At 46.1% G+C, this 25,508-nt stretch overlaps 1 protein-coding gene across 1 annotated transcript; it reads left to right on the forward strand.

Annotated features, from left to right (window-relative positions):
* Positions 1–1,947: 1,947 nt before the first annotated feature.
* C3H4orf54 (chromosome 3 C4orf54 homolog) lies at positions 1,948–21,033 on the forward strand. Its single transcript, XM_058721821.1, has 2 exons — positions 1,948–7,465; positions 16,290–21,033. Exon 1 carries the CDS (start codon positions 2,029–2,031, stop codon positions 7,426–7,428), a length of 5,400 nt encoding a protein of 1,799 aa, XP_058577804.1. The 5' UTR covers positions 1,948–2,028; the 3' UTR covers positions 7,429–7,465; positions 16,290–21,033.
* Positions 21,034–25,508: the final 4,475 nt, after the last annotated feature.

Here is a 25,508-nt window from a genome sequence, read left to right on the forward strand (position 1 = left end):
TACACAGGTTGATAATATTTTTATCAGAAATATTTTTATCAGAAAGGGGTGTGTTCTGTTTGTGGTCATGCAGATGAGATTGCCTAATAGATGCATTGCTTCCTTCTAATTGAGCATTTGGCACCGAGGAGAGCGTTCGAGCAGAGAAGCCAGCAAGCCTCTGCAGCCTAATGCTCCAGGTTCAAGCTCTGGAGCCAGACTGCTTGGGTTAGAGTCCTGCTCCATAATTTCTTAACATCTCTATGCCTCGGCTTTCTTATGCATTAAAATTGTACCTAACTCATCAGGTTGCTAATACATACACATGTAAAGGTGTATCACACACAGTAAGGCTACATAACTCTTAGTTGTGATTATTATTTAACCCTTTCATTGTCATTAAAAATCTGGGAATTTGTGCCATTGAGTCTGGTTCTCCATAACCAAAAAGTTGGCTGAAAATTTAGCAAATTCTCCCTTTTCTTCTTGTTCTTTCATTCCCTTCCTCTCCCTCTGTTTCTTCCTGTTTCCTTTTCTCTTTTACTCTCCGCCTAGTGCTCTGGCTTTATATCCACACCATGATACTTGATATTTCCAGTATTTCCTTATGTCATGTTTTTAATGGCAATGACGTGGGCAGAAGCAAGTTGTCAGGGGGAGAACGGCAATGCTGTACTCTCCACGTCTCGGGTATGGGAAGGTAAATGCTTCACTTAATAGGGGCTCCCACTCCATACCTACCCCCACGCCTATCCAGAAGAAGGAACATTTTTCTGTGCGGGGGTGGCTTTCACATTGGAAGGGGATGGGTGATGATGTTATTTTTGTTCCCCACAAATGTGGATGTTTAAAATAGTGCTTTATTCAATCGGCATAAGTGACACATAGACTATGTATAGTGGTGAAATTGGGCCTGGCAGGTGATGAGGGCCAGATCTCATGAAAACCAAGGGTCGTGGTTCTCCACTGATAGCACCCAAGGATCTGCTCTGAGAGTGGCCAGCACAGAACCCCTATCGTGGGGCGCCTGGCAAATTCACTTGCACAACTACTGAATTATCTGAAATGGATGTACCTCAGAGCCAGTGAACTGGGACTTTGGCTCCATTTCGATGGGGCATGCCAGCGGGTCACATTTCCTCTCTGAACCTCCCTCCAAGCTGCACTGTACTCATGAAGGGTAAGTGTATTCGTCGTTCTTTTGTGCCTTTTGACTCCACGCCCTGCAGGCCTGGAATTCAGCCAGGGTAACCGAATCACGAGGCTACAGCTCAGGCTATATTTAATTGAAGGTTTATTGTCTTGCCCCGGTTTTAGAAGTTTAGGGAACTTTTTCTGAGATCGATTGGATACTGTAGAGTTTGAAGTAGTGTTAATTTTGACCCTATGTGCTCCTTTCTAATGACTATTATTGAAAGTTTATTTATTTAAGGTCTTCTGTCTTAAGTCTTTGAAAATTGCCCTTTTATAGTTCAAGTCCACACAGTAAGGATTCTAGAAGGGATTCTGGTTTGGAACAAACAGATTATCTTTTATGGAGTGTAACTTCGGAGAAAGAGGGATGGCATATTTTACTCCTATGGAAGTTTTATGACCAGAACTCATCTGATTTGAGATGAACGAAGAAGAAAGTGCATAGATTTTGAGGCAAGCATAAAGCCTCCCATATGTCTAGGAGAGATTTTGAAATCTTTCTGGATTGTCCTGAATTCATATGAAACGCAACGCCAAATTTGAATTTTATTTAAGAACAAGGGGAAAAAGCCATTTAATCAGATTGGGGAGTGAAAGATGGCAGTGAGTAAAGACTAATTTCATACTTGCTAGACATGGCTATAATAGATTACATAGAGCATTTGGTTGATTTGAATGAGAACCCACATGCCTCCTCCACCCTCCACCTTCTCTTTTCATCGCAGAGCCTCCTCTCTCTACCCTCAAGTGTGGTTTCAGTATGACTGGGGAACAGACACTAAAAATATTTCTGGAATGACGTGACCCACTCTCGCCCCATCCAGGAAAGGGACAAGGCTTCACAAGAAACAGCACATGCTTTCCTTTCATTTCTGGAAGTCCCTGGGTCGACCTACAGATGCTGCTCCTTCCGTGGCCGATGGCATTCAGACTCCTCGCCGCCGAAGGTGCCAGACAAACAACTGGACAGAACAGCTCCGCCACGGGAAGCTGGCCCCAGTCTCGGCCGGAGCAGCAGCCCCCCGGCCCCAGACCACCTCTGCCACCCCAGCCGGGAGCCTTCCCGCCTCCCTCGGTCTTGCCCCCGCCGCGCCACAGGGGCTGAGGACCTGGGAGCTGGTGGCAGCCGCCGCAGTGGTGCCTACGGCCTTGGGGCCGGTCCAGGCACGTGGGGCCCTGCTCAGGGCCACTCTGCAGCCCCTCCGTGGCCAGGGAGGGACCCAGGACAGCCCCGGCGCTCACCACTGTCTCTTCCTGTCGCTGAAACTTAGCCGAGGGCTCGGAATGGAAGGCGCCACTCCCGAGCCGAGTCCGCAGGCCAGACCGGAGGAGGTGGGCGACCCCTGGGAGAGCGGGGCTCCAGAGAGCCAGGAGCTCAGGCAGCAGCTGCGGCCGCGGCCCAAGCCAGCGGCCTCCTCCCCGCGAGGAGCGAGCTACGTGGAGATGTGCGCGTCCGCTGGGGCCCAGGAGGACAGCGCCGGCTCCAGCGCACTCGCTCTGGGGCGCTGCCCCAGAGCCCAGGGGGCCCCTAGGAGTCCCGGGGAGGAAGCCCAAGATGAACCCAGCCGTCGAGAGGGCAAGGCCCCGGCCCCCCGGAGGAATCCTGCCGCCTCGGAACTCTCCAGATCCCAGCCCTCCCGCACAGACGGGGGCAGCAACGTCTCCTCTTCCTCCTCCTCCTCCCCGGTGGACAAAGCAGAAGAAGGTGGCCTTTCCAAGATGGATGATACCACGACATCAACAGGGGCTCTGGCCACCTCCTCTTCGTCTTTAGGCTTTGAGAGTGACAGTGGTGAGAACGCAGTGAGCTGCCAGCCCAGGGGAGGAGGAGGTGGGGGGAGAGCAGGGGGAGGAGGAGGGGGGGGAGGGGCAGGTCGAGGGGGAGGGGGAGACGGAACAGAGTGCAGGGACATTATTGCCAAGTCTCAGGGCGGCAGGGACCCCCCCAAAAATGAGGAGGCTCACTACATCACCACCCACGAGATCCAGCTGAGTGAGGTGGAGCAGGACATGGATTTTGACGTGGGACTGGCCTCCCGCTGGGATTTCGAGGACAACAACGTGATCTACTCGTTCGTGGACTACGCTTCCTTCGGTGGCAGCGATGAGACCCCGGGGGACGTCACCACCCCGACCGAAGAGGACGACGACAACAGCTGCTACCTCAGCACCACTCCTAGCACCAATGCCACCCAGACTCCGAGCCCCACCAGCAGCGACCCGGCCCGCCCCGGCTCCGACAGCAGTGGTCGCCACACCAGCAGCACGGAAGTGGGCAGCGGCCCCTCTGACAGTGACCCCACTCCCCCACCCACCGGGCCTGGCACCGCCACCCCGAGTGAGCCCTTGCCCGAGCCCCCGGAGGCTGCGTCAGGGGCAGCCGCCGCCGCAAGCAGCTGTGGGAGTGCGGCAAGCCAGATCCTCCTATCAATCAAACCGACTTCCCGGGCTATAAATGAGCCTAGCAACGTGCGTGCAAAGCAAAACATTATTTATGCTGCCAAGCATGAAGGCGACATGAGCCTCCGCGTCTCTACAGCTGCTGAACACAATTCAAGTTCACTGAAGCAAGACCCGGCTGCAGCCGTGGCTCAGGACCATGCAAAGAAATTCATCGCTGTCCCTGCTCGCCTGCAGACCCGGTGCGGGGCCATCCGGGCGAAGGAGCTGGTGGACTACTCCAGCGGGGCCTCCAGTGCCGTGAGCGAACTGGACGATGCCGACAAGGAGGTGCGGAACCTGACCTCCCGGGCCTTCCGGAGCCTCGCCTACCCCTACTTCGAGGCCCTGAACATCAGCTCCCGGGAGTCCTCCACGCTCTCCGAGGTCGGCTTTGGGCGGTGGTCGACCTTCCTGGACTTAAAATGTGGAGGTGTTGGAGCCAGGGTGGAGCAGAGCCTCCTGAGGAGCAGTGCGGCCTCCGTGGCCGCGGGTCTGAGGAAGGGCGGTGGGGCCAGGACGGCCGCAGACCAGCTCTACATCCAGTCCAGGAAGTCCCAGACCAAAGCCTTGGAGTTCGTGGTCAGCAAAGTCGAGGGGGAAATCAAACATGTGGAGACCCCGCTGTGTTTCCAGAAGCAGGTCCAGACGGGCTCCCGCGTGGTCACCCTTCTCGAGCCCATGAATTGCCGCAGTGACAGCAAAGCCAGTTCGGCCACTGGGCCCTGCAGAACCACCAGAGGCTCCAGCAAGGGCCCCGGGTCGGTGCACACTGACGATGGCTCGGAGACCTCTGAGAGCAGCAAGCCTGCCTCCCGCGCCGACGGCCCCCAGAAGAAGTCCAAGTTTGCTTCCAGTCTGCTCAAAAATGTCATCTCCAAGAAGATGCAGCGGGAACATGAGTTCAAAATGGAGAGGGGAGAAGTCAGCGACACATCCCACCATAACCTCTCCGGCACCTCCAAGGAGACAGCAGAGAGCCCTGCTCGGGGGGAGAAGCCGCGGGAGAGGGGCCTGCAGAGGCAGAGTTCTCGCCACTCAGAGGCGGGCTCTGAGTACACGGTGCTCAGCGTGGCGGACGCAGGTGCGGAGGGGTCCGCGGCGGAGTCTAAATCCCCAATCTTCAAAGCCAGTGCTCCTCGGGAGAGCGCCGCGGTCTCCTGGCGAAATTTCCCGGATGGACATACGGAGGAAGTCTGCGAAATTAAGAAGAGTGCATCAGAGACTGTCAAAGGCATCTTCCTCCGCAGTCAGAACAGTGCATTCCGGTCCTGGAAGGAGAAGGAGGCAGAGAAGAGGGAAGAAAAAGCCCCCATTGGGAAGCTGAAGCTTCCCAAAGGGGGCGACTGGAGGGCTGATCTCGGAGAGATCTCTGCCAGCAAGTCCACCATCATGTCTCGCCTTTTCGTCCCCAACATCCAGCAGACGCCCAAGGACAAGCAGCCGGGGAAGCAGGCTACCAAGTATCCTGCTGCCCAAGCCACCTCCATGGCAGTGATCCGGCCCAAGGCTCCCGAAATCAAGATCCGGCTGGGGAGCGTGCAGCAGCCAAGCTCGGACTTCAACATTGCCAAATTGCTCACGCCCAAACTGGCCAGCAGCAGCGCCTCTAACCTCTTTAAGACCATTGAGGACAACAGCAGAGCACAGCAGAAACTCTTCCGGGGAGACAACCTGGAAAAAGTGCCCCAGTTCCAGGTGAGAGACGTCAGAGACAAGTCCAAGGCCCAGGGCCCCCTCCACCAGGTGAGAGATGTCAGGAAACTAATCAAAGGGTCAGGGGACAGCAGTGACAAGGGCAGCGTTACCCCAGAGCAGGGGCTGACCGGGCCCAAACCCAGGCAGCTGGCCGCTGCAGCTGGCGGATCCAAATCCCTTTCTCCCATAGTGATTACGTGCCAGGCCGTGGTGAACCAGAGGGAAGATAGCATGGACCGCGAGCCGAGGGAGAACATAGGCAAAGGTGGCAGCGGCAGGGTCTTGAATTCCTCCTCACCGGAAGGGACAGTCTTGGTTCACAGGGCATCTGGCAGGCTGCCTGTGGCCACCATTGCCCCCAATAAGCCGGAGCAGGGGTCTTACCTGCCTGTGCTCAAGATCGTCTCTAAGGCTTCTGCTCAGAAGACCCCAGAGAAGGCCAAGGAGGAGGAGGTCAAGGAGGAAGGGAAAGGCCCCAAGCCATCTCGGAATGCCCTGGAGAAGCTGACTGCTGCAGTGAGGTCCATGGAAGAGCTGTACAGCTTCAACAGGAACGAGTGGAAGCGCAAAAGTGACCCTTTGCCCATGATGATGGACAGCCATGTCCTGTCGCTCATTGCCAGTGAGGAGAGGGAAGGGGCTGCAGGTGCTGAGGGGGACCCAGACAAGCTGGCCCGACGACTGGGTGAGCTGGAGGAGCGGGGCGCAGGAAACAAAGGCGGTGTGGTCCTGCGTGGGGGCCCCGTGGAACGTCTGCAGCGGAGAAACTCCAACCCTAGCACTGAGAGTGTGTCCGCCCGGGCAGCTGCCTTTGAGAACCTGGCCAGGGAGAGGCCTCGATCGCTCTATATCCCCCCAGTCCACAAGGATGTGGAAAGAACCCAGCCCCTGCAGCCCCTCCCCCCACTCCCCAGCAACCGAAATGTGTTCACCGTGAGTGCCAGCAGCACCCAGAAAACTGGGGGTGTCGCTGGCAAGTTCCCACAAGGGCCTTCGCCAGAGAGTCCTTCGGCAGCAAAGGGCATCAAATCACAGGGACTCCGGTCCCTCAAGATCTCTCCGGCCACACGGGCACCTCCTGATGAGGTGACCAATAGGAAAAATGGCAGCAATTTGGAAAAGAACAATAGTGACTGTGAGAATTACCTGACCATCCCCCTTAAAGGAAGCTCTGCAGCTGGAGAGCTTCCGGGCCGGCCCGGGGCTGGGAGGGAGGGGCCGCCCGCCTCCTCAGCGACCACTCTCTGCAGCTTGCCACCCCTGAGCGCCCGCAGTCAGGTCCCCAGTAGTCCCAAAGGCTCTCAGGTCAGTGGAACCGGCCGGCCAGCTTGGCGCACCAAACCCGACAACCCCAGGGAGACAGTAGCTGCCCCCCAAGGGCCACAGAGCCCCGAGCATCTTCCCACTGCCATCTACCACCAGCAGCCACTACCCTTCACCCTGCAGGGAGCCCAGCCCCAGGTCCTCTGCTTCTCCCCACCCAGCATGCCTGCCCCAGCACCTGCAGGCCCGGCCTCAGTCCCCGCAGACCCCTTCCAGCAGCCACAGCCTCAGCAGACCCAGCGCAAGATGCTCCTGGATGTGACGACAGGCCAGTACTATCTGGTGGACACACCAGTACAGCCCATGACCCGAAGACTCTTTGACCCTGAGACAGGGCAGTATGTGGATGTGCCTATGACCTCCCAGCAGCAGGCTGTGGCTCCCATGTCCCTCCCTGTGCCTCCTTTGGCCCTGAGTCCTGGGGCCTATGGACCCACCTACATGATCTACCCCGGTTTTCTGCCCACGGTGCTGCCCACCAGTGCCCTGCAGCCCACGCCAATTGCTCACACCCCAGGGAGCAGTGAGCTCTCCTCCATGGCGGCAGAGCCCCCCAGCAAAGATGCAGCTTCGACATTCACTGAGGCCCCATACTTCATGGCCTCTGGTCAGTCTCCTGCCTCCTCTTCCTCCTCGGCCGCAGCAGCCACATCCCAGCTCGTGGGGGCCAAGGGCTTCGCCCAGCTGCACGGCAAGCCTGTCATCAGCATCTCTTCGCAACCCCTGGGGCCGAGGATCATTGCGCCCCCCTCCTTTGATGGCACAACCATGAGCTTTGTGGTAGAACACAGATGATGCGCAGTCACCAGAAAGCAGAACGGAGCAGCTGCTGGTGAGTGAATGTTACTTTGATAATCAGTTTTAAGGGATTAAGAGCAATCCTACTGCTTCGTGTTTGAAGTGGCAGGGGAGGCTGTCTGTAGAAAGGGGCGTTTTGGGAGAGGAGAACAATACCCCACCTAAATTATTAAGGAGCTAATTTCCTTACCAAGTTTCCCCTTCTTCCCACTCCTCAATCCCCGCAGCCAGCCTTTCCCCCTCTGACCTTTTCAAACTGCCTGTTTTTCCCACCAGTGAGTAGGAGGGAAGTGAACCTTAGATCTGTCAGGTTAGCCTTTGGTGAGGATTGGCAGGGGAAAGAAATGAAAACCCGGTCTGGATTTTGTGGAGTGAGCTTCGCTCTATTCCTGGCAGCCCCAGCGACAGAAGGCGTGAATATTCTGAGAGATGGGTGGGAACACCGGTGCTCTTGTTGCTCCCCACAAGTAAGAAGAATCACACTGGCATTTTCTTGTTTAGGAGGTTTTCTAAAATCTGTACAAAGGCTTCTCTCCCTCCACATCTTCTCTCACTTGAAATGTCTTATACAAAGGGACTGTATATTTTAAGCTCTTGTTTTTCTGTTTCCAGATAGAGGACTTTTTCGTAGGGTGAGTTCAAGGTCTTTAGACACACACACACTTGACCATGAAAGGGGGGATATTCTTCAGCTGCAGTGGCTTCTTGCATGGGCTGCTGGGTTTGATCCAGTCTGATCAGACTGAATCCACTCTGCACGGCTGCTAATTCCTGTAAGACACTCACTTTCGTATCTGCATTCTTTCCCTTCGGAAAATAATCAACCTCCACTTGCCCCCCTCTAGAAGAAATCAGATTAAGTAGATTCCTGATATCTGAATTAATCCAAATTCAGACAGGAGTCCTTGCTGTAAATACACTCCAGGGGACTTGATAGGAAAAATGAGTTTGGCTTGTCTGAACCAGGACGATCAGACCATCAGACAGGGGCAGCCTTCAATAGGAGCACAGAAGTGTCAGCAGCGTGGGGACAAATTGGCCCCCTCATTTTCCTGTTTGCTTCAGATTAGGACGTGTTGGCATCATATATGCTTCTAGGACTTTCACTTTTGGTACGATCGTGCTGAACCAAGAAGGGAGGTGGAGAGGAGAGAAGCCGTTTCTCTGCTTATATGAAAGAAGTAAACCATTTTTCTCTTTTCCGAACTGAAAAGGAACAGAGGAACACTGCTTCTTTGTGCGGTGAAAGGGCCTTAAGTTAGGAAGTAGGATCATTGAATTAGATTCACAGCTTCATCTTCTCACCAGCTCTGTGTTCTTGGGCATGCAAACTCTTTAGCAGTCATGACACTCACGTGTCAATAATATCTACCCTTCGGGGCCCCTGGGTGGCTCAGTCGGTTAAGTGTCTCTTGATTTAGGCTCAGGTCATGGTCTCATGGTTCATGAGATTGAGCCCCATATTGGACTCTGCGCTGACAGAATCCTTGGGATTCTCTCTCCCTCTCTCTGCCCCTCCCCCACCTCTCAAAATAAAGAAATAAACGTTTAAAAAAATATCTCCGGCTGCCTGGGTGGCTCAGTGGTTAAGCGTCCAACTTCAGCTCAGGTCATGATCTCACCAGTCGTGAGTTCAAGCCCCATGTCAGACTCTGTGCTGACAGCTCAGATCCCGGAGCCCTCACTCTCTGCCCCTCCCCCACTAGTACTCTGTGTGTCCCTCTCTCTCTCTCTCTCAGAAACAAAGAAACATTAAAAAAAAATAAACAAAATATCTACTCCTCAAAATTTACCTCAGTGTCAGATGGCATAATAGTATATTGCAAAGTATAAAACCTTTTTCAAATTCAGGGATTGTACTATGCATTACATTTATTAGACTTCTAGACATTAAGCCACCGTTCAAAAATCCTTGGGTCTTTGTGTAAAAAATTCCCTCGTTTTCCTTGCACTCTGGAAACAGAGGACTTGCATTCTTCCTCTGTGAGAGCTTGCAGCAGGCAGTGTATGATGATCACAAAGAGAGGGGTGTGGGGACTCAAGGTAAATAATGAATCTTTTATTCATTGTAAAAAAATTCAGTCTGCTTCTGGAAGGGGCTCAGAATTAGACATTCAGTCTGCTTCTGGAAGAGGTTCAGAATTAGACACGTAGTTTTGCAGAAAGAAAAGAGTAGCCTCTAGGCAAAAATGTTTTAATCTTCTAGACAGGTGGTGTGTTTACCTAAGGCTATTTTGGGGCAGCTAATCCTGCGAGGCCTTTGTGTGAGCCCTGGAGGTGCAGAAGCCAGGGGAAGAGAGGACACGACACAGAGGAGGGAACAACCGGGCACACGGGCACACGGGCACACGCTTGCCTAGTGTCCCTTCAGCAGCTGCCTCTGGCTTCCCTCCTGTCTGCTGAGTCTGGAGAGATTAGGCATGGAGTTGTTCCCATCAGGCACAGATAGAAATCATAATTTTTAGTGTTCGAGATTTGAACAGTAATTTTTTAAAAAGGTTTTCCCTTTTGAAAGCACAGCCTTTTATTTTAGTCCCCAACCCCAAAGATAGAAATGCAAAGCTGGCTTCTCGATTTAAGAAGACTTTGTTAGGAACTAACAATTAGCGTTTTGTATATAGGCAAAAATCTATTATCCAAACTCAGATAACTAATATCCTTCAAAACTCATCTTCCTGAAAGTCCTTTTCCACACTGTCAGTACAGAGCCCGACTCAGGGCTCGAACCCACAAAACGTGAGATCGTGACCTGAGATGAAATCAACAGTCAGACACTTAGCTGACTGAGCCACCCAGGCGCCCTACCTTCCTGAAAGTTCTATGCCACTTTCTGAAGAAAGTTAGATACGTGAAAAAGAAGTGTGTTGTTCTTTTTGGCGTGTGAAAAAAATTGTAAACATTGCTCAGATATATCAAAAAAATTACGTTGTACACATTCATCAGTGGATGCTCCTATGGATGGTCTGGGTGACAAGTCTTGAGAGCTGGTTTCAATTCAAGATATCCTTAGAATTTGATTTAAAATCCAGAGATTTTCCTTGAGGTAGAGTAGGAGTTTATGTGCCCCTTTTAACTAAGAAGTCACACAAATGACTTGACCTGGTCACAGCATTTCACGGAGAAGAAAATTAAAGCTTAGAAGGAATGGCTTTGCTGAGGTCCCCAGGGAACGAGATAGCCAGGATCTGCAGAGGGGGCTCTGGGCTCTCGCTCGCAGCATGCACCCTGGGGGCCACTCTGTCTGTTCCTTGGTCGAAGGCCCGGAGCAAAGAAAGGATGGCAGAGAAGGATAGCAAGCCCTGTCCTGGCAGCCAGGACACCTGGGCGCTCTACTCTGTGCCTCTCTGGACATTTGTAAAATGAATGTTTGAACGAAATGCGCTAATTCCCTCATTCATCCGAGGAACACGAACCTCTTGTTTACACTCCACCAGCTACAGTGTGCTCTGCGGTGGGGAGAGCCCCACCCACATGTGACCTGGTCCCCCAAGCCAAGAGGGCACAGATCCGTGCCCGCAGAGCTGCGAGACCAGGATTCAAGTCCTGTCTTAACCTCTAAGATTCCTTCCAGCTCAAATAATAATAATAAGTGTTTCAGCATCTATTTTTAGCTGTACCGTTGTACCAGGGAGCCTGGGGAGCTTTGCTCCGTCCCCCTGTGTATATCTGAGCATAACCAGGTGCCATCATCTCTGTCTGCTTATGCAGTTACGAATTTCCCTTTAGTTTTGCTTTCGCAGATGGGTCTTTCTGCTTCTCTCCTTCCTGTGGTCACTGCTGCTGTGCTCCTCAAACTTTGCCATGTCGCAGCCCGGCTGAGAAGATAATTAGCAGTACTATTCTTTTATCCTGACTTGGTAATGGTGTCACACACTGTGACAAATGGATGAGGCTCTTCCCAGCTAGTGGCCTCGCAGCCAGTAGTCATGACAGGAGCCCATGCTCGACACACCGGTGTGCTGGGCACACCAGCTGTAAAACTTGGCTATTTTCTCCCTTGTCGTTAGGATTTTTCTGTTTTAGGCCTTTGCTGTTTGTCGGCTTTTGCTTTGAAAGTCCCTTTTCCACAGGATCTTCGATGCTTTTTCTGCTGAGACGATTTTTGTTTTAGTTTTCTGTTACTTGACACGTGTAGCTGAGGTTTTCCTTCCCCGACACATTCCCTCTCATGCTTTCTCCTGCCCACCCACTTAGACACCATCTTTCTGTTTTAAAATTTGAATTGAGACTTGATTATAAATACCATTTACAAGGACACAATAGGTGATAATAACAGAAGAAAACTTCAACTGGCATCATGCCTGCCACACAGCGGTTAACGCAATTATTTTGCTTCAGTGAGTGTCTTCTGTTTTTCCTATAAGACTTGATCTATTTGTCGTTTCATTTCTGAGTGTGCCTTATGTTGCTCCTACATGTTGGTCTTTCTTTTCTTCTTACTTCCTCCAGGTTCTTTCCACCGCTCAATAGAGCCCCCCACATCAGCAGCTGAAGTGGAAAGAGAGAGGGGCTGGATGCAGGGCAACTATTTCTGGAAAGTTCTAAGGAGGCCCTAGAGGGGTCCTCAGATGATCGAACCCTGTCTCTTGCATTGAAATTACAGGAGGAACCTGGGGCTCAGAACAGTTAAGTGACCTTTCATGAGTCACTGTGCCCCTGAAGGCAGAATTGGGACTAAAAACCCAAAGTATCCCATACGAGAGCCTTTTTCCAGTTTGCTTCTTTCTTGCATTTCATTTCCCCTTTTCTTTTTCTCCTTTGGTGGTCTCTTCTTTGGTGGTCCCTCTTCCTGGTGTCTGTCCAATCAGTTCACTACCTATCTCTTTCTTCCTTTAGCGTTGGTCTGAGAATTTCATTTACTTTCTGTTCGTTGCTTTTTGTTTTTGCTTGACAACTTTATTTTTTTTTATTAATTTTAATGTTTATTAATTTACTTTGAGACAGAAAGAAAGAGAGCAGGGAAGGAGCACTGGGGGGGGGGGGGCGGGGAAGAATCCCAAGTGGGTTCTGTGTTTTCAGCACGGAGCCTGAAGCAGGGCTCGAGCTTGCAAACCCCGAGATCATGACCTGAGCTGAAGTCAAGAGTCGGATGCTTAATGGACTGAGCCACCCAGGTGACCTTGTTTGGCAATTTTATTCCCTTTTACGGACTCTTTTTTCCCATTCACTTGCAGTTGATTTAGTTGGATGTCCCACCTTGCTTCCTTCTTTCTCCTCACCTTTTCTTTCTGTGGTTTTTTTTTTTTTTTTTTTTTTCAACGTTTTTTTTATTTATTTTTGGGACAGAGAGAGACAGAGCATGAACGGGGGAGGGGCAGAGAGAGGGAGACACAGAATCGGAAACAGGCTCCAGGCTCTGAGCCATCAGCCCAGAGCCCGACGCGGGGCTCGAACTCACGGACCGCGAGATCGTGACCTGGCTGAAGTCGGACGCCCAACCGACTGCGCCACCCAGGCGCCCCTCTGTGGTTTGTTTTTATCACCACCTGGGTGGCCTGAAGGACACTGCTCCCTGCCTGCTCCCTCACCTGCACATTCTTTGCAGCTTCCTGTAGGAGGCCAGGTGTCAGGGCCGCGGGCCATAAGCATGGCATTTCATTTGCAGTTCATTCTATAATCACATTCCTGAACTGATTTGTTCATTTCAATTTTTTTCTAACTTTGTTGTGGCTTCCTCTGTCTGTTATTATCTATAGCTGCTCTTTTGTTGGATTATCTTCTTAATGTCTTTTTTGCTTTTTCTCCCTTTCTCTTTTCTTGGATTGTAGCTTCCCTCTAGCTTATTATTTGGTGCCTCCCTCCACAATTGTATTAATACCTTTTTGTTTCTTTACCATCTATAAAATTAATAATAAATGAAAAGTAATAGCTAATGTATATTAATCATTGGTTATATATCAAGACTTCATATCATGCCATTTGATTCTGAAAGTAAGTAGATACTATTTTTAATTCCTGTTTACAAATGAAAAAATAGCTTGTCCCAGATCCACAGATCAGCTGAAATCCAGGCCCTTGGAGCTCTGTGGCCCATGCTTTTGCAGATGACCCCTTGTATGCCCACTTCGTTTACTCTCTGCCCTCCAGGTGTCAGTTTCTGGCTGTGAATTGTCTCTCTCCCCTTATCTGGGGAAAAAGAGAAGAGAATAAGGGTAACAAATTGACCCTGAACTGTCAATGTCTAGCATATGCTAAGTCTTCATGTGTGTTTTTCTTTTGATTTAAAAATTAGCTGTCCTTAGTTATTAGAACATCTTATGCATCAAAGAGAATTCAAGCCAGTTTCAGAAACTTTGGGAGTGGCTGTGGCTCCCAGTGATGGGGAGAGGGTGGTAATTGTGGTATGTGGGGGAGGGGTGGGTATAGGTTGTCCGTGTGAGAGTGGGATCCCCCTGGATGCCAATGGGTTCATGCATTTTAGTTGAGGAGGGACTGTGGGGCTTTGACTAAATAAAGGCCAAGTAGGTGCACCTTGAGGTCAGGCAACCCTGGCTTAAATTCTAACGCTCGTATTACTTTGCATAAGGGATTTGTCATGTCTGGGCCTCGGTTTCTTCAACTGTAAAATGGAAATACCTTGCAGGAGTGTTGGGAAGAATGAGTTATAAAACCATTACAAAGGACATAGCAAACAGCCCAGGGCACATAGTAAGAGTTCAGTCTCCCTTGGAGACTAGAACCCTATAAATGCCTCAGAGCCCCCTCATCTTTCAGGCCCTCACGAGAGCAGAAAATTGGTCCTTATCTATGCGGACTTCCAGGACAGTAACAGGGGCCTGTATCCAGGACTGCTTTATATTTCCCCCAACGGAAAGCAATGCCCACAGCCCCAGAGTCCCCTTTGAGCTGGCTTATCTCTAAGGGCAGGCCCGTTGGCTGCGGGTCAGGGTACTCTAGTATCAAGGCCTTCCAGAATGTTATACAACTCTGCAGATAGCTTGCCAGCTGCATGTCGAGATTTTCCTCTCTGTCTGGGCACAGGTCTGTGTGAGCAAGGGAAAATCTGACCCAGCATCACTGCTGAACTCTGTCATGTGTTCTGGTCCTATAACCATGGGAAGTCATCCAGGCCAAACTGCCCGGTGACACAGTATAGTCACCCCTCTCATCTTTACTGGCTTCTTCATGATCCTCTGATAGGTTAAACTGGTGGATTTTCTTACTTGACCCTTAACAAGAATCGGACTAAGTTTATTACTTGCAAAATTTCAAATAAAATTCCTCTGAAGTTAATGGAAGCAGAGCCAATGTCCTGCAAATGAATGAAAAGGCGATATCTGGACTATGGGTCCCTAAAAATGGTCCCAGTCGATTGTATAAATAGGTTTCTCCTCCGTTTCTCAGGCTGTTCTCACCATCCTGGAGTACGCCTCCCACCCACCCCACCGCTGTCGGCACCCATCTCCACCCGCACCACCACCCCAGTCTTCTCAGCCTGTTCAGGGAATCTTTGCAAAATCTTGCCCCACGATGGACTCAGCCTGTGTGGTTGTCAGATCCATGGATCCTTGAATCTCATACTCTGCTTCTTAGTCTTCTATTTTCTTCTCCTCCCCTTGTAATTATATTTTCTTTTCCAGTTGCTGCTTTCTATGCCCTAAGGTAAGAAAACCCTAATTTTCACAAATGAGAAGTCTCCAAACCCATCTCGGTGTCTTTCATCCTGGAGGTCACTCCTCAATATAGAAGACAAAAGAATAAAATAAACAAACATGAAGTATATACATATGAAATCATAATTATTCTTAAAGACTTTTTTTTTCTTATGTATTTAACACAAGTCAATTTTTAGATGACAGGATTAAAATATCCCTTGTCGAGCCACTCTGATTGCATATAATTGATTAGATAGCTGTTATTTGATACTCCTCACAGGTTATTTTTTCACATGACAGAGTGTTCTTAATCCTTAACAAATATTACCTGTAGGCCACTCTATATCTGTCTTCATAATATTATGTTCAAATATCAACTCTCAAATGTCAGAAAAAAATGTTTTTTTAAGGCATAGTTTTAGTAGACTTACTATAGAGAGATCAACAGAAAAGGCTAATTTTCAGTAAGCTTTTAATCTTGTGATAGAATGGATTTAACTAAGTTATAGGCTCTAATCAGCGTGTCTCATTTTAATCAAAATGCACTGTACGAAATTCTACATAATTTAGGTAGTGATTGTTCACTTTTAAGAATTATCAGTATAGGGTTTACTCACTTAACTGGATTACTAACTCATAAATTTCAAATATTTCTATTTAGCTTAAATATCATTTCTGCATGATATTTTAGGACTGTATCTATCACAGTTTTATCTCTGCTGTGGATGATTTCAATGAAACTAAACATTTAACTCTAAAATAATTTTTCAATAGTTGATTGATTCAATTCAAGTTTCAAAGAGAAGCTTTTCTTTGGGTACTTTCTTAAAGTCAGTATAATGTCTAAGGAAATTCAGAAACACATTTGCCAACTACAATTTAAAATGAGATCTTCATCATTATTAATGTTGAAATTAGCCAAATAGTCAAATAAAATGTACTTTGATATCCTTCTTTAGAAGTGAGATTTACTGGGGTGCCTGGGTGGCTCAGTCAGTTGAACGTCCGACTTCGGCTCAGGTCATGATCTCACAGTTTGTGGGTTTGAGCCCTGCGTCAGGCTCTGTGCTGACCTCTTGCTCAGAGCCTGGAGCCTGCTTCAGATTCTGTGCCTCCTTCTCTCTTCTGCCCCTCCCCCGCTCACGCTTTGTCTCACTGTGTTCCTCAACAATAAATAAATAAATGTAAAAAAGAAAAATTAAAAAAAAGAAGTGAGATTTACTTTTAGTCTAACAATCTTTTCTTGACCATGTTTGTTTATAGGAGCAAGACGGAAGATGAACTATTCTGTAATCTGAAGGTTGCATTGTAACAGCACTAAGAATGCATCTGAAACACTTCCTCTACATGTGTTATTCTTAGTTTTTGCTTCTTATAAACCAAGTGTGTAAGTTTCTATATTTTCCTGAACAACCCTGTTAAAACAGTTTGTGTTATTTTAGTTTTACTAAGCTGATTGAATGGTTGCAGTTTTCCCCCTGTGAAACGATTTCTTTTTATACTGTAATACAGAATACAAGCTTTCTCTTCATCTCTCCCTTCTGTACTTGTGACTAGGCAAACAATCCCTTCAGTGTTTTCATAGTTCAATCAAAACATACAGCAGAACGAGATTGGTTCTGTTGTAAACCACATCAGTAAATCAATAATCTGGATTACAAATCTCCTTATGGGTTCTTGGAATATGTGAGGATTGTTTGATTTTTAAATATGATGGGTCTGCATTTTGAATCACATACGAGCCAAGCCTAGTCATTCCCTTGGTTATGTTCTACATGTTCTTTTATTGGGTTTAGCATGATTTCAAATGTGATTGTGAAAAAATAGTAGTTTTCATTCTTGGGCTTTGTTTTAATTTTCCCATTTGTACAACGCCATGACACGATCTGTCGCCTTAAAATAGAATGGCTTGAAATACTGAAGAGCCAGTGACTGCATTTAAAATTAAGTTCTTAGTCTCAGAGAAGTATAAAATACCTATTTTCCTCTTGGAATCCAACCTTTGTTATGAGTGGATAGCAGTTTTTTGTCTTCTTCGGTGATTCCCTCTCTCCATAGTTGCATGCTCCTCTCTCACGGGGTTGCCTGAAGTCTGAGGAGTGGCCTGTTTGGGGCAGTAGAGTGGAATGTGAACTGATTCAGTGGCTCTGATTCTCTCCAGCCCCAGCCATACAGATAGCAGTGACCTAGGATTGTATCACTTGCTCCCTATGGCTTTAAGAGATGTTGAGAATCCAAATCACAGAATCTGTCATCGACTTTCAATACTGCCTCCGCTGAAACTCAATTCTGAAGGTTATTTTAGTGAGTGTTCACAGTGAGTCCTGATGAGTTGATTGGAGAGATAAATATTTAGTTTGTCATAATTAGTATGCATGCCAACATATACTCAACAAATGATACATTGGAATATTTCTTACTTTTAAAAAGAATAACTTGAAGGTTCTCCCAGGCTTTCTTTAAGGAGTTTCCTCTTATCCGTTTATTTGTTCAAAGGCAAATCATCCTGGTAAAACATTTTTTAAGATCCTTATTTTGATTTTAATGATCATCGGTATTTGGTTTCTGCTTAAATTTTTTTCTCGAAGCCACAGAATTTTATGCTATTCATGACTGAAGATGTGAGTAAAACCTAAGACTGATTTTTGTGTGATTGACGTAATCTCATTTGTAGTTAGGCTTCCCGTCTCAGACTCTTGTAGGAAAAATGACTCAATTTCTCTTTTAGGGCCTTCCCGAAAGGGATCTTCCTTTAAAACGAAATTCTGTTGGGTAGAAGAAAAGGTTTGAGGCAGGAATAGTCAGCTCTGGTCACAATTCCATCAATGGGCTGATGAGCAATGAAATGAATGTCTCTATGAGACGAGAAGCATGAAATATAAAACGGCCTCTGTGTATAGAAAAGATGACCTTGTACCATACTGGGGCAAGCCTTATTTCTTTGTCACGGAGGTCTTCTCACCCAGGTACAGCAGCAGTGTCACCCCAGAATTGCCTTAATTTTTCACCACTCTTACCACATTCAGCCATTTTCAGGAGAGATTGGCTAGGTATGAGGTCATTTAGTATTAAAACAAGAAGGTAGAATCGATTTCAAAGAGCTCAAACCTGCAGTGCCCAAAGAAGCACCATGAATTCTCAAATATTTGAACACATCTGGCAAAACCGACATAGGATTTGGGTGGATAGTACCAGAATTGACAAGACTGTTTTAAAAACACGTGTGACTTTTAGGCAAACCCAGTGATCATACTGAGTAGTCAACTGCTTGCCAGGTCTTCAAAAAGAGAGACATTTCCTTCCCTGGAAAATGTAGTCGAATTCTTACCTGGGGGCCTGGGGACCCCATAAGCTATTTATCATTATTTATCACCAGCAGATCTGAGCCTTAAATTCTCACACTGAGGTAAACTAGTACAGAAACCAGGAAAGAAAAGAGAACTTTTCACTCATTGGTTCTATCAGAGAGGCCACATCTTCTAAGAAGCTGCCAAGGACGTAGTAAATGTCCAAGTGGTTAAAATGGAACTTTAAAAATAGTATTCTATGACTACCACATTGTTTATTGATAATTTTATGGTCCTCTATTTCATCAAACAAAAAAAAAAAACAAAAACAAAAAACAAAAAAAACCAAACCAATGCTGCTGGCCATTTACTACCTCAAGTGATAGGGACGAACGTTTTTAAAGACGTGGTAATTCTAAATCCTCATTTTCAGTGTTTCATTATTTCTTGAGGTTGCATTGCTGTTGGAATGAGGTGGTTGTGCCCTTCCTATTTCAACCAAAGTTACGTGGAATAAAGCAAGAGTCTATGAAGCCTTTTGATCCATAAAACTATTACCCTAACAATGTCCCTTTAGCTACTGAACTACTACCCTTTTATGTCTTATGTACACAAAACCATTAATGAAGCATGTAGCATTTCCCAGATAGTGACTTGAGCTTGAATCTAACGAGAGTCCGGTTTATGCCATTTCCACTCAGGGTTACATGTGTGACTCAGTTTTCCAGAGGAACCACAGGGCATTGTCCATAGAAAACTTGACCCGTTTCCTCTTTCCCCCTGTTGGTTAAATAGTCAAGTGGAAATTTACTCCATTTGAGTTGTTTCTGGAAAACTGAACACATTTTTAACCAGTATGAAAATTTTCATCCACAAGAATATATTTTCTTAGAAGCACTCACTGAAATCGCCCTCAGGATTAAATGAAGCCCAAATATGCAGTTAGTGACTTAATATATAAGCTCTCTGTCTGTCTGTATATGTCTTTATACGTTTGTATGTATATGGCTCTCTATGTACCACTGAGTAAATAAGCTAAAACAGATTACGCTTTGACATCTTTATGACAAATCTCAAATGTTAACACACAGTTCAAATTCATCCTTATAACAATAGGAAATACCTAGTGATATAAATTTCTTCTTCTTAATTTCAGATTTGACTTTATCATTGTTGCCTCTTAAAGAGATAATGCATTTTAATTCTTTTCATACTTCATAGAAATGAAAGTCTGTGTTTGCTACAAATTGAATGCTCACGCTACCTGAAATAATACTTTGGACTGCAGGACAGTATTGATTCTTAAGTAGATTCCCTATAATCTCATGATAAGTATATATATGTGCATGAGAAAACACATTCAATAATAGTCTCTGTGTTTAAAAACTATCATGGTATACATTTTCCTATGTGGTGCTTGAGGAGTTTTCATTCTACAGTTTACAAGGTGTAGGTTTGCACCCCAAATTCTCAGGGTATAGTATTTTACCCAATACTTGAAAGAAAAAGGTGCCCTGTGTTTTACCAGTACTGTTGAGGAGAAAAATTATGTGTAGGCTTGTTTTAGAAAACTACTTATAAAAAGTCAAATTCATAAAATATGTTATGCTTTTTCATAATTTCTAAGAAGATATACATATAGATATGATATATATTTTCAAGAGACTGTTTCTATATTCTTAACTAATTTCTGGGTCCTAAGTAGACCTCACAGGTGCGTAAAATCATTAAGAAAGCATGTAGCATTTGCTAAATTGTACCTTGAGCCTGAATCTAATCAGAATTGCAGACTCTGGTTCTCTGGGGGAAAAAAAAAAAAAAAAGCACATCCATCTGTGACACGTGCGACTACAAGGCCCAGAGGAAGATTCTGAAAATTGGACTCATTTGTATGCCCCGTGTCTCAGAAGAGAACTGAACGTTCACAGCACAGCAGTATTTGTAAGCTGTTAACATTCTTGTTTCATGTTTCAACTAGAGCATATTATTAGATTTATTCCTATTTAATTCAAAATGGTGCAGAATAAAACACACACACACACACACACACAACACATCAAATTTGATTTCCTTTTTTTAAGTTTCATAATTGCTTTTTCACAAGCTAATGTTAATGGCAGAGTCCTTGCCAGGGTTCCCTGAATTTACCCTTCCTACCTGGATCTGTTTTCTAGCAGGCAGTCCTTTCTTTTTCTCCCTCTTTGAGGATGTAGGTGTCTGTATTTACATTGAAATCATATTATTGTATACTAAAGACAGTGGTTGTTGAAAAGAATGTGAAGACTGTGGAAGTTATGTCCCAAACAGAGAAGAGGAAATTGTGTGGTAAATAGAGAAAGACATTGGGTAATGCCGGACTGTGCCCCTGACGATGAAAAAGCCAGAGGTAAATGGAAAGAATGTGAAAATTAAAACTGCTCTCAAGGCAGAAATCATGGTGGAAAAGTTCCTACCTGAGGTCTGATTCAATTATAAAACACAGTGAGCTTGGCCAATGGGACTGTGAAATCAGCCCAACAGCTCGGAGAATTACACTCTCGGTGTGTTGCATATGGAGAAAACTACTAGACAAGGACTCGTGAGACTGGCCTACTTACCTTTAACTGCAGCATTTGTAAGTGATTGTGCAATCTTGTGTAATGGTCTTTTATTTGGACTCGTTTGAAAAAGAAATGTTTTGTTGTTGTTGTTTTTCAGTAAAAGTAACCGCAAAGAAAACATGCATCGTTTGTCTCTATTTGAACTCAAAAATCAAGCTTTGGGCATTTTGATTTTCTTCTGTATCCTACCTTCACTTAACTAAAATCCTCTATCGTAATGTTTTATGTCCAGGTTGTGTTAGTTTTTGATTGCTGCGGTAACCACAAATTTAGTGGCTTAAGACAACACAAATTTATCATCTTACGCTTCTGAAGATCGGAAATCTGGTATGGGTCTTTCCCTGTACCAGAGTATTTCACCTGACCAACTGAAGATATCTAACTGTGTCATTAAGTAGCATTGTGAGGAGCACCTGCCAAGGTATGTGATGCTCTGGTGACGCCCAAGAGCAACCTAGACAAGTGTCCCTGAGGGCACACATGGAGGCCCAGGAAATTGTGCTTGTCCCCTTCAAAGCATAAATATTAGAGGCACACATTTTGGAGACTCAGCTCACAGTGAGGATCAATGCTGTAACAAGTTCTTTAAGGCAACCACTAGTCAACTGGAGTTGATCAAAGCCCCCAAAATATTTGAGCCCACATTCCACAAAGAGAGATGTCCAGGATCCCTCACATATGTCCAGGGGTTGGGGGTAATGGGGCAAGAAAGAGTTGAGGACAGTTACAAGCCTTATGTTTTCCTGAGGCACCTGTAGATTCCAGCTCTTGTTTCCAGTGAATTCTGAAATTCCATTCTCCATTTTGCGTCAAGTGTTCACGGTGTTACTCAACACTGCATTGCCCCCATGGAGTTTAAGGCAGTACACCCATCAAATCCTGGGCATTCCGAACTCAAAACTATATGTAAGGCAGGATTTGGAGGAAGGTTTAGGGAGCATGGGTTGGAGATTAGCAGGTGCTCCCATTGCATGGCAGCCAGCTGCATCAGCAAACACCTTAAATCCGAACCAATGATATCCCCATTCCCATGGAGAATGATATCACCATTCTCTGGTGTCTCTGGTATTAGATGATTTCACTGGTTGTTGAGTTCACTTGTACTTCAGCCACTCTCCCTATTATGACATCCCTCTCCCTCCTTCATCCTCTGCTTCCTCTGCTCCTTATTTTCTGGCTTAGAATCCTCTAACATCCTATTATTTCTTACACAGAGCAATTCGGCCACCTAATGAAGCCCCACTAATGCAGACCCACTACAATATCTGCAGAAGACCCATCTTCATAACCAAGTACATGCATTGCTCTAGCTTTGTATTGCTAAGTGACAATCCACCATCAAACAGGGGCTTAAAAACCACAAAAACCATTTGCTTAGCTCGTGAATCTGTAATTTGGGCAGGGTTCAGCATGGGAGGCTTGGCTGTGTTTTACACAGCCACTCAACTAGGGATCAGAGAATCTACTTCCATAATGGTTTACTGATATGACTGGAAAGCTGATGTTATTGGCCAGGCATTCAGCAGGGCCTCAGTTTCTCTTCACCTGGGCTTCTCCATGGGCTGCTTGGGCTTCCTCAAAACATGGTGGCTGACTTCCAACAATGAGTATCCCAACAGACAGTAGCAGATACTACCAGTTCCCAAGGCCTCAATTCATGCAGTGACATAGCATCCACTTTCATCACACTCTATTGACAAGCAAACACAGAATCCTGATTCAATAGGCTAGAACACAGATCCCATCTCTCAACAGGAAGAGCATCAAATAATTTGGGGACATGTTTTAAAGCCAGTATGCTGATTAAGGTGTGTTTTTAAACAGGTATTTTTTTTTTTAAAAAGGAATTCTAAAGTCAGTTTTCAGGTTAGTGTAGGCTCAGATTCTAGAAAATTCTAGATTCTAGAATTATTCTAGAAAATATTTAGAATGACAGCAGCCTGTACAAGGTTTAGTGGGCACGCTTTGTGTGTGTGTGTTGTGTATATGTTGGAGTCTCATAGAGTAGAAATCTCTGTTGAGTTTCCAGTGTGGAGGGACTCAATATCCTTTGGGAATGAATGAATGCCTACTATATGCCAGGTGCTCTAATTCATGAAGAGGTTCAGATTTCAGGAAGCCCTTAAATATGGTGAGAATGCCTGATATGCTGGTGAAGCTATCTGGTCTAAGCCTTGTCAAAGGCATGGAGAATGAAAGAGGAACCCGGCTAAGAGCCACAAAGAAGATATCCAAGCCAACGACCCAGCATGGGGCAGGCGGGGAACAGAGGGGGAAGTGAGAAGAGAACCAGGAAAACCAGAGCAGTAGCAAGAGACCAAAAATGAAGAGCTATGTAGTTGTGCAGGGAGCAGGGAGCTACTGAAGGGCAATAGTAGACCGGTACTAAAAAGGGTACATACGAGGAGAAACAACACACCCAGAGCCCTTTGACAGGAAGTTTATCCCACAGAAGTGGTGTGAAAAGACAGTCAAAGACAGAGCCAAAACTACGATTTCTTTTGCCCCTTGAAGTTACAACCTTCATCAACAGATTGTCGTCAACTGTAATCTTCTCTGAATGCTAATGTACTTCAGTACACTGGATACAGAATAAGAACAGGTTTTATTATATACATATGTGTACGGACACACACTAGAAATACAATATTGCGAAATAACATTATGTTGTACCTGTTATTATAAAGTGAGAATTATACAGAGATACTCTATATTACCTCTAGCCTGAGGTTAGCATTCAAGAAATATTAACTACTATGCTACGCCTCTCCATTACAGCACTTCTGCTTCTGAAAAATTCAAATTCACTGCTGTAGAGGTTGCTTAAAAATACTCAAGCTGTTTATTTGGACATGTTCTACTTAGCATAATAATGCATGTTCTTTGAAGGAAATTGAGAGAATGTTAGGATATTCTAGAAACTGAAGAGTTGAGAAAATTTGTCATCACCCAGAGGTACCCACTACATAAACTGCTTTCTAGGAATAAATACTTGTAAGTATATTTGATACTTTATATGCTTTTTTATAGTCTACCTTCTTGCTTCATAAAATTATAAACCTACCTCCTTTTTAAAAAAATGTTTATTTTTGAGAGAGAGAGAGAGTAAGAGAGAGAGAGCATGAGTGGGAGAAAGGGAGAGAGAGGGAGACAGAGAATCCCAAGGAGGCTCCACACCATCAGTGCAGACTCCAATGCAGGGCTCAAATTCATGAACCATGAGATCATGACCTGAGCCGAAATCAACAGTCAGTTGCTTGACTGACTGAGCCACCCAGGCACCTGGAAACCTACCTCCTTATCTTCCCATATCCTTAGAAGAATAATTTTTAACAGCTGTATCTTATTTCCTCAGATGGCATTATAATTTGTTTAATCAATCTCATATTTTAAGTACTTGGTTTTTATAGCTTTGGGCTGTGAAAATGATACTTCAGTGAACATCTTTGAACACAAATCTTTTCAAGCATCTCTGATTATTTCCTTGAGAAAAGGCCTCTAAGTGGAATTACTGAATGAAAAGGACATGAACATTCTTAAAACTTGAGATACATGGGATTTTGAGATGTCTCCCTACCTCCTTTATCCCAGTTCTGCACACCCACCCCCTAACATGCAAACTCACCATCTACAAACTTCATATTTGAGTACTTGTTTAAAATTATCCTAGGGGCACCTGGGTGGCTCAGTCGGTTGTCTGACTTCAGCTCAGGTCATGATCTCACAGGTTTGTGAGTTGGAGCCCTGAGTCAGGCTCAGTGCTGACAGCTCAGAGCCTGGAGCCTGCTTCGGATTCTGTGTCTCCCTCTCTGCCCCTCCCCTGCTCGCAATCTCTCTCTCTCTCTCTCTCTCTCTCTCTCTCTCTCATAAATAAATAAACGTTAAATTAATAAATAATAAATAAATAAATAAGTAAGTAAATAAATAAATAAATAAAATTATCCTAGGGGCGCCTGGGTGGCTCAGTTGGTTAAGCGCCCAATTTTGGCTCAGGTCATGATCTCACAGTTTGTGAGTTTCAGCCCTGCATCGGTCTCTGTGCTAACAGCTCAGAGCCTGGAGCCTGCTTCAGATTCTGTTTCCCTCTCTCTCTGCCCCTCCCATGCTAATGCTCTGTCTCTCTCTGTCTCTCAATAATAAATAAACGTTAAAAAAATTTTTTTTTAATTATCCTAAAGACGGAGGGGTGAGAGGCTCCTAATGATTTGCTGAAACCACAGACTTACTTTCTCACCCTCCCTCCCAGCTCCTACCCCCCCCACCCCAATTTGCAAATGTTAGGAGAGATCAATGGTCTTACTATGATATGAAGTGTCTTCCTCTTTCTCTAGGAGCAAGAATCTAAAAGTGCAGTCCCCATACCAACAGCAGGGGCTTCAACTAGGAAATGCCACCTAGGAAACATTATCTGTTTTCAATGCAAATCCTCGGCCTACCTCAGGCCAATAGTTGAATCTGCAATGGGGGTAGGGGGCGGGGGGGGGGGGGGGGGGAGGGGGTTGGTGGCAGACAGCATCTGTGTTTTAAGAAGCCCTCCAGATGACTCTCATACACACAGTTTTGGGAACCACTGCTCTGAACCACAGTTGACTGAT

The sequence above is a fragment of the Neofelis nebulosa genome, chromosome 3, assembly GCF_028018385.1.
Source record: "Neofelis nebulosa isolate mNeoNeb1 chromosome 3, mNeoNeb1.pri, whole genome shotgun sequence".
Lineage (NCBI taxonomy): Eukaryota > Metazoa > Chordata > Mammalia > Carnivora > Felidae > Neofelis > Neofelis nebulosa.

Coding starts and splice junctions, on each gene's coding strand:
- C3H4orf54 (XM_058721821.1), top strand. CDS start 2,029: ATGCTTTCCTTTCATTTCTGGAAGTCCCTGGGTCGACCTACAGATGCT.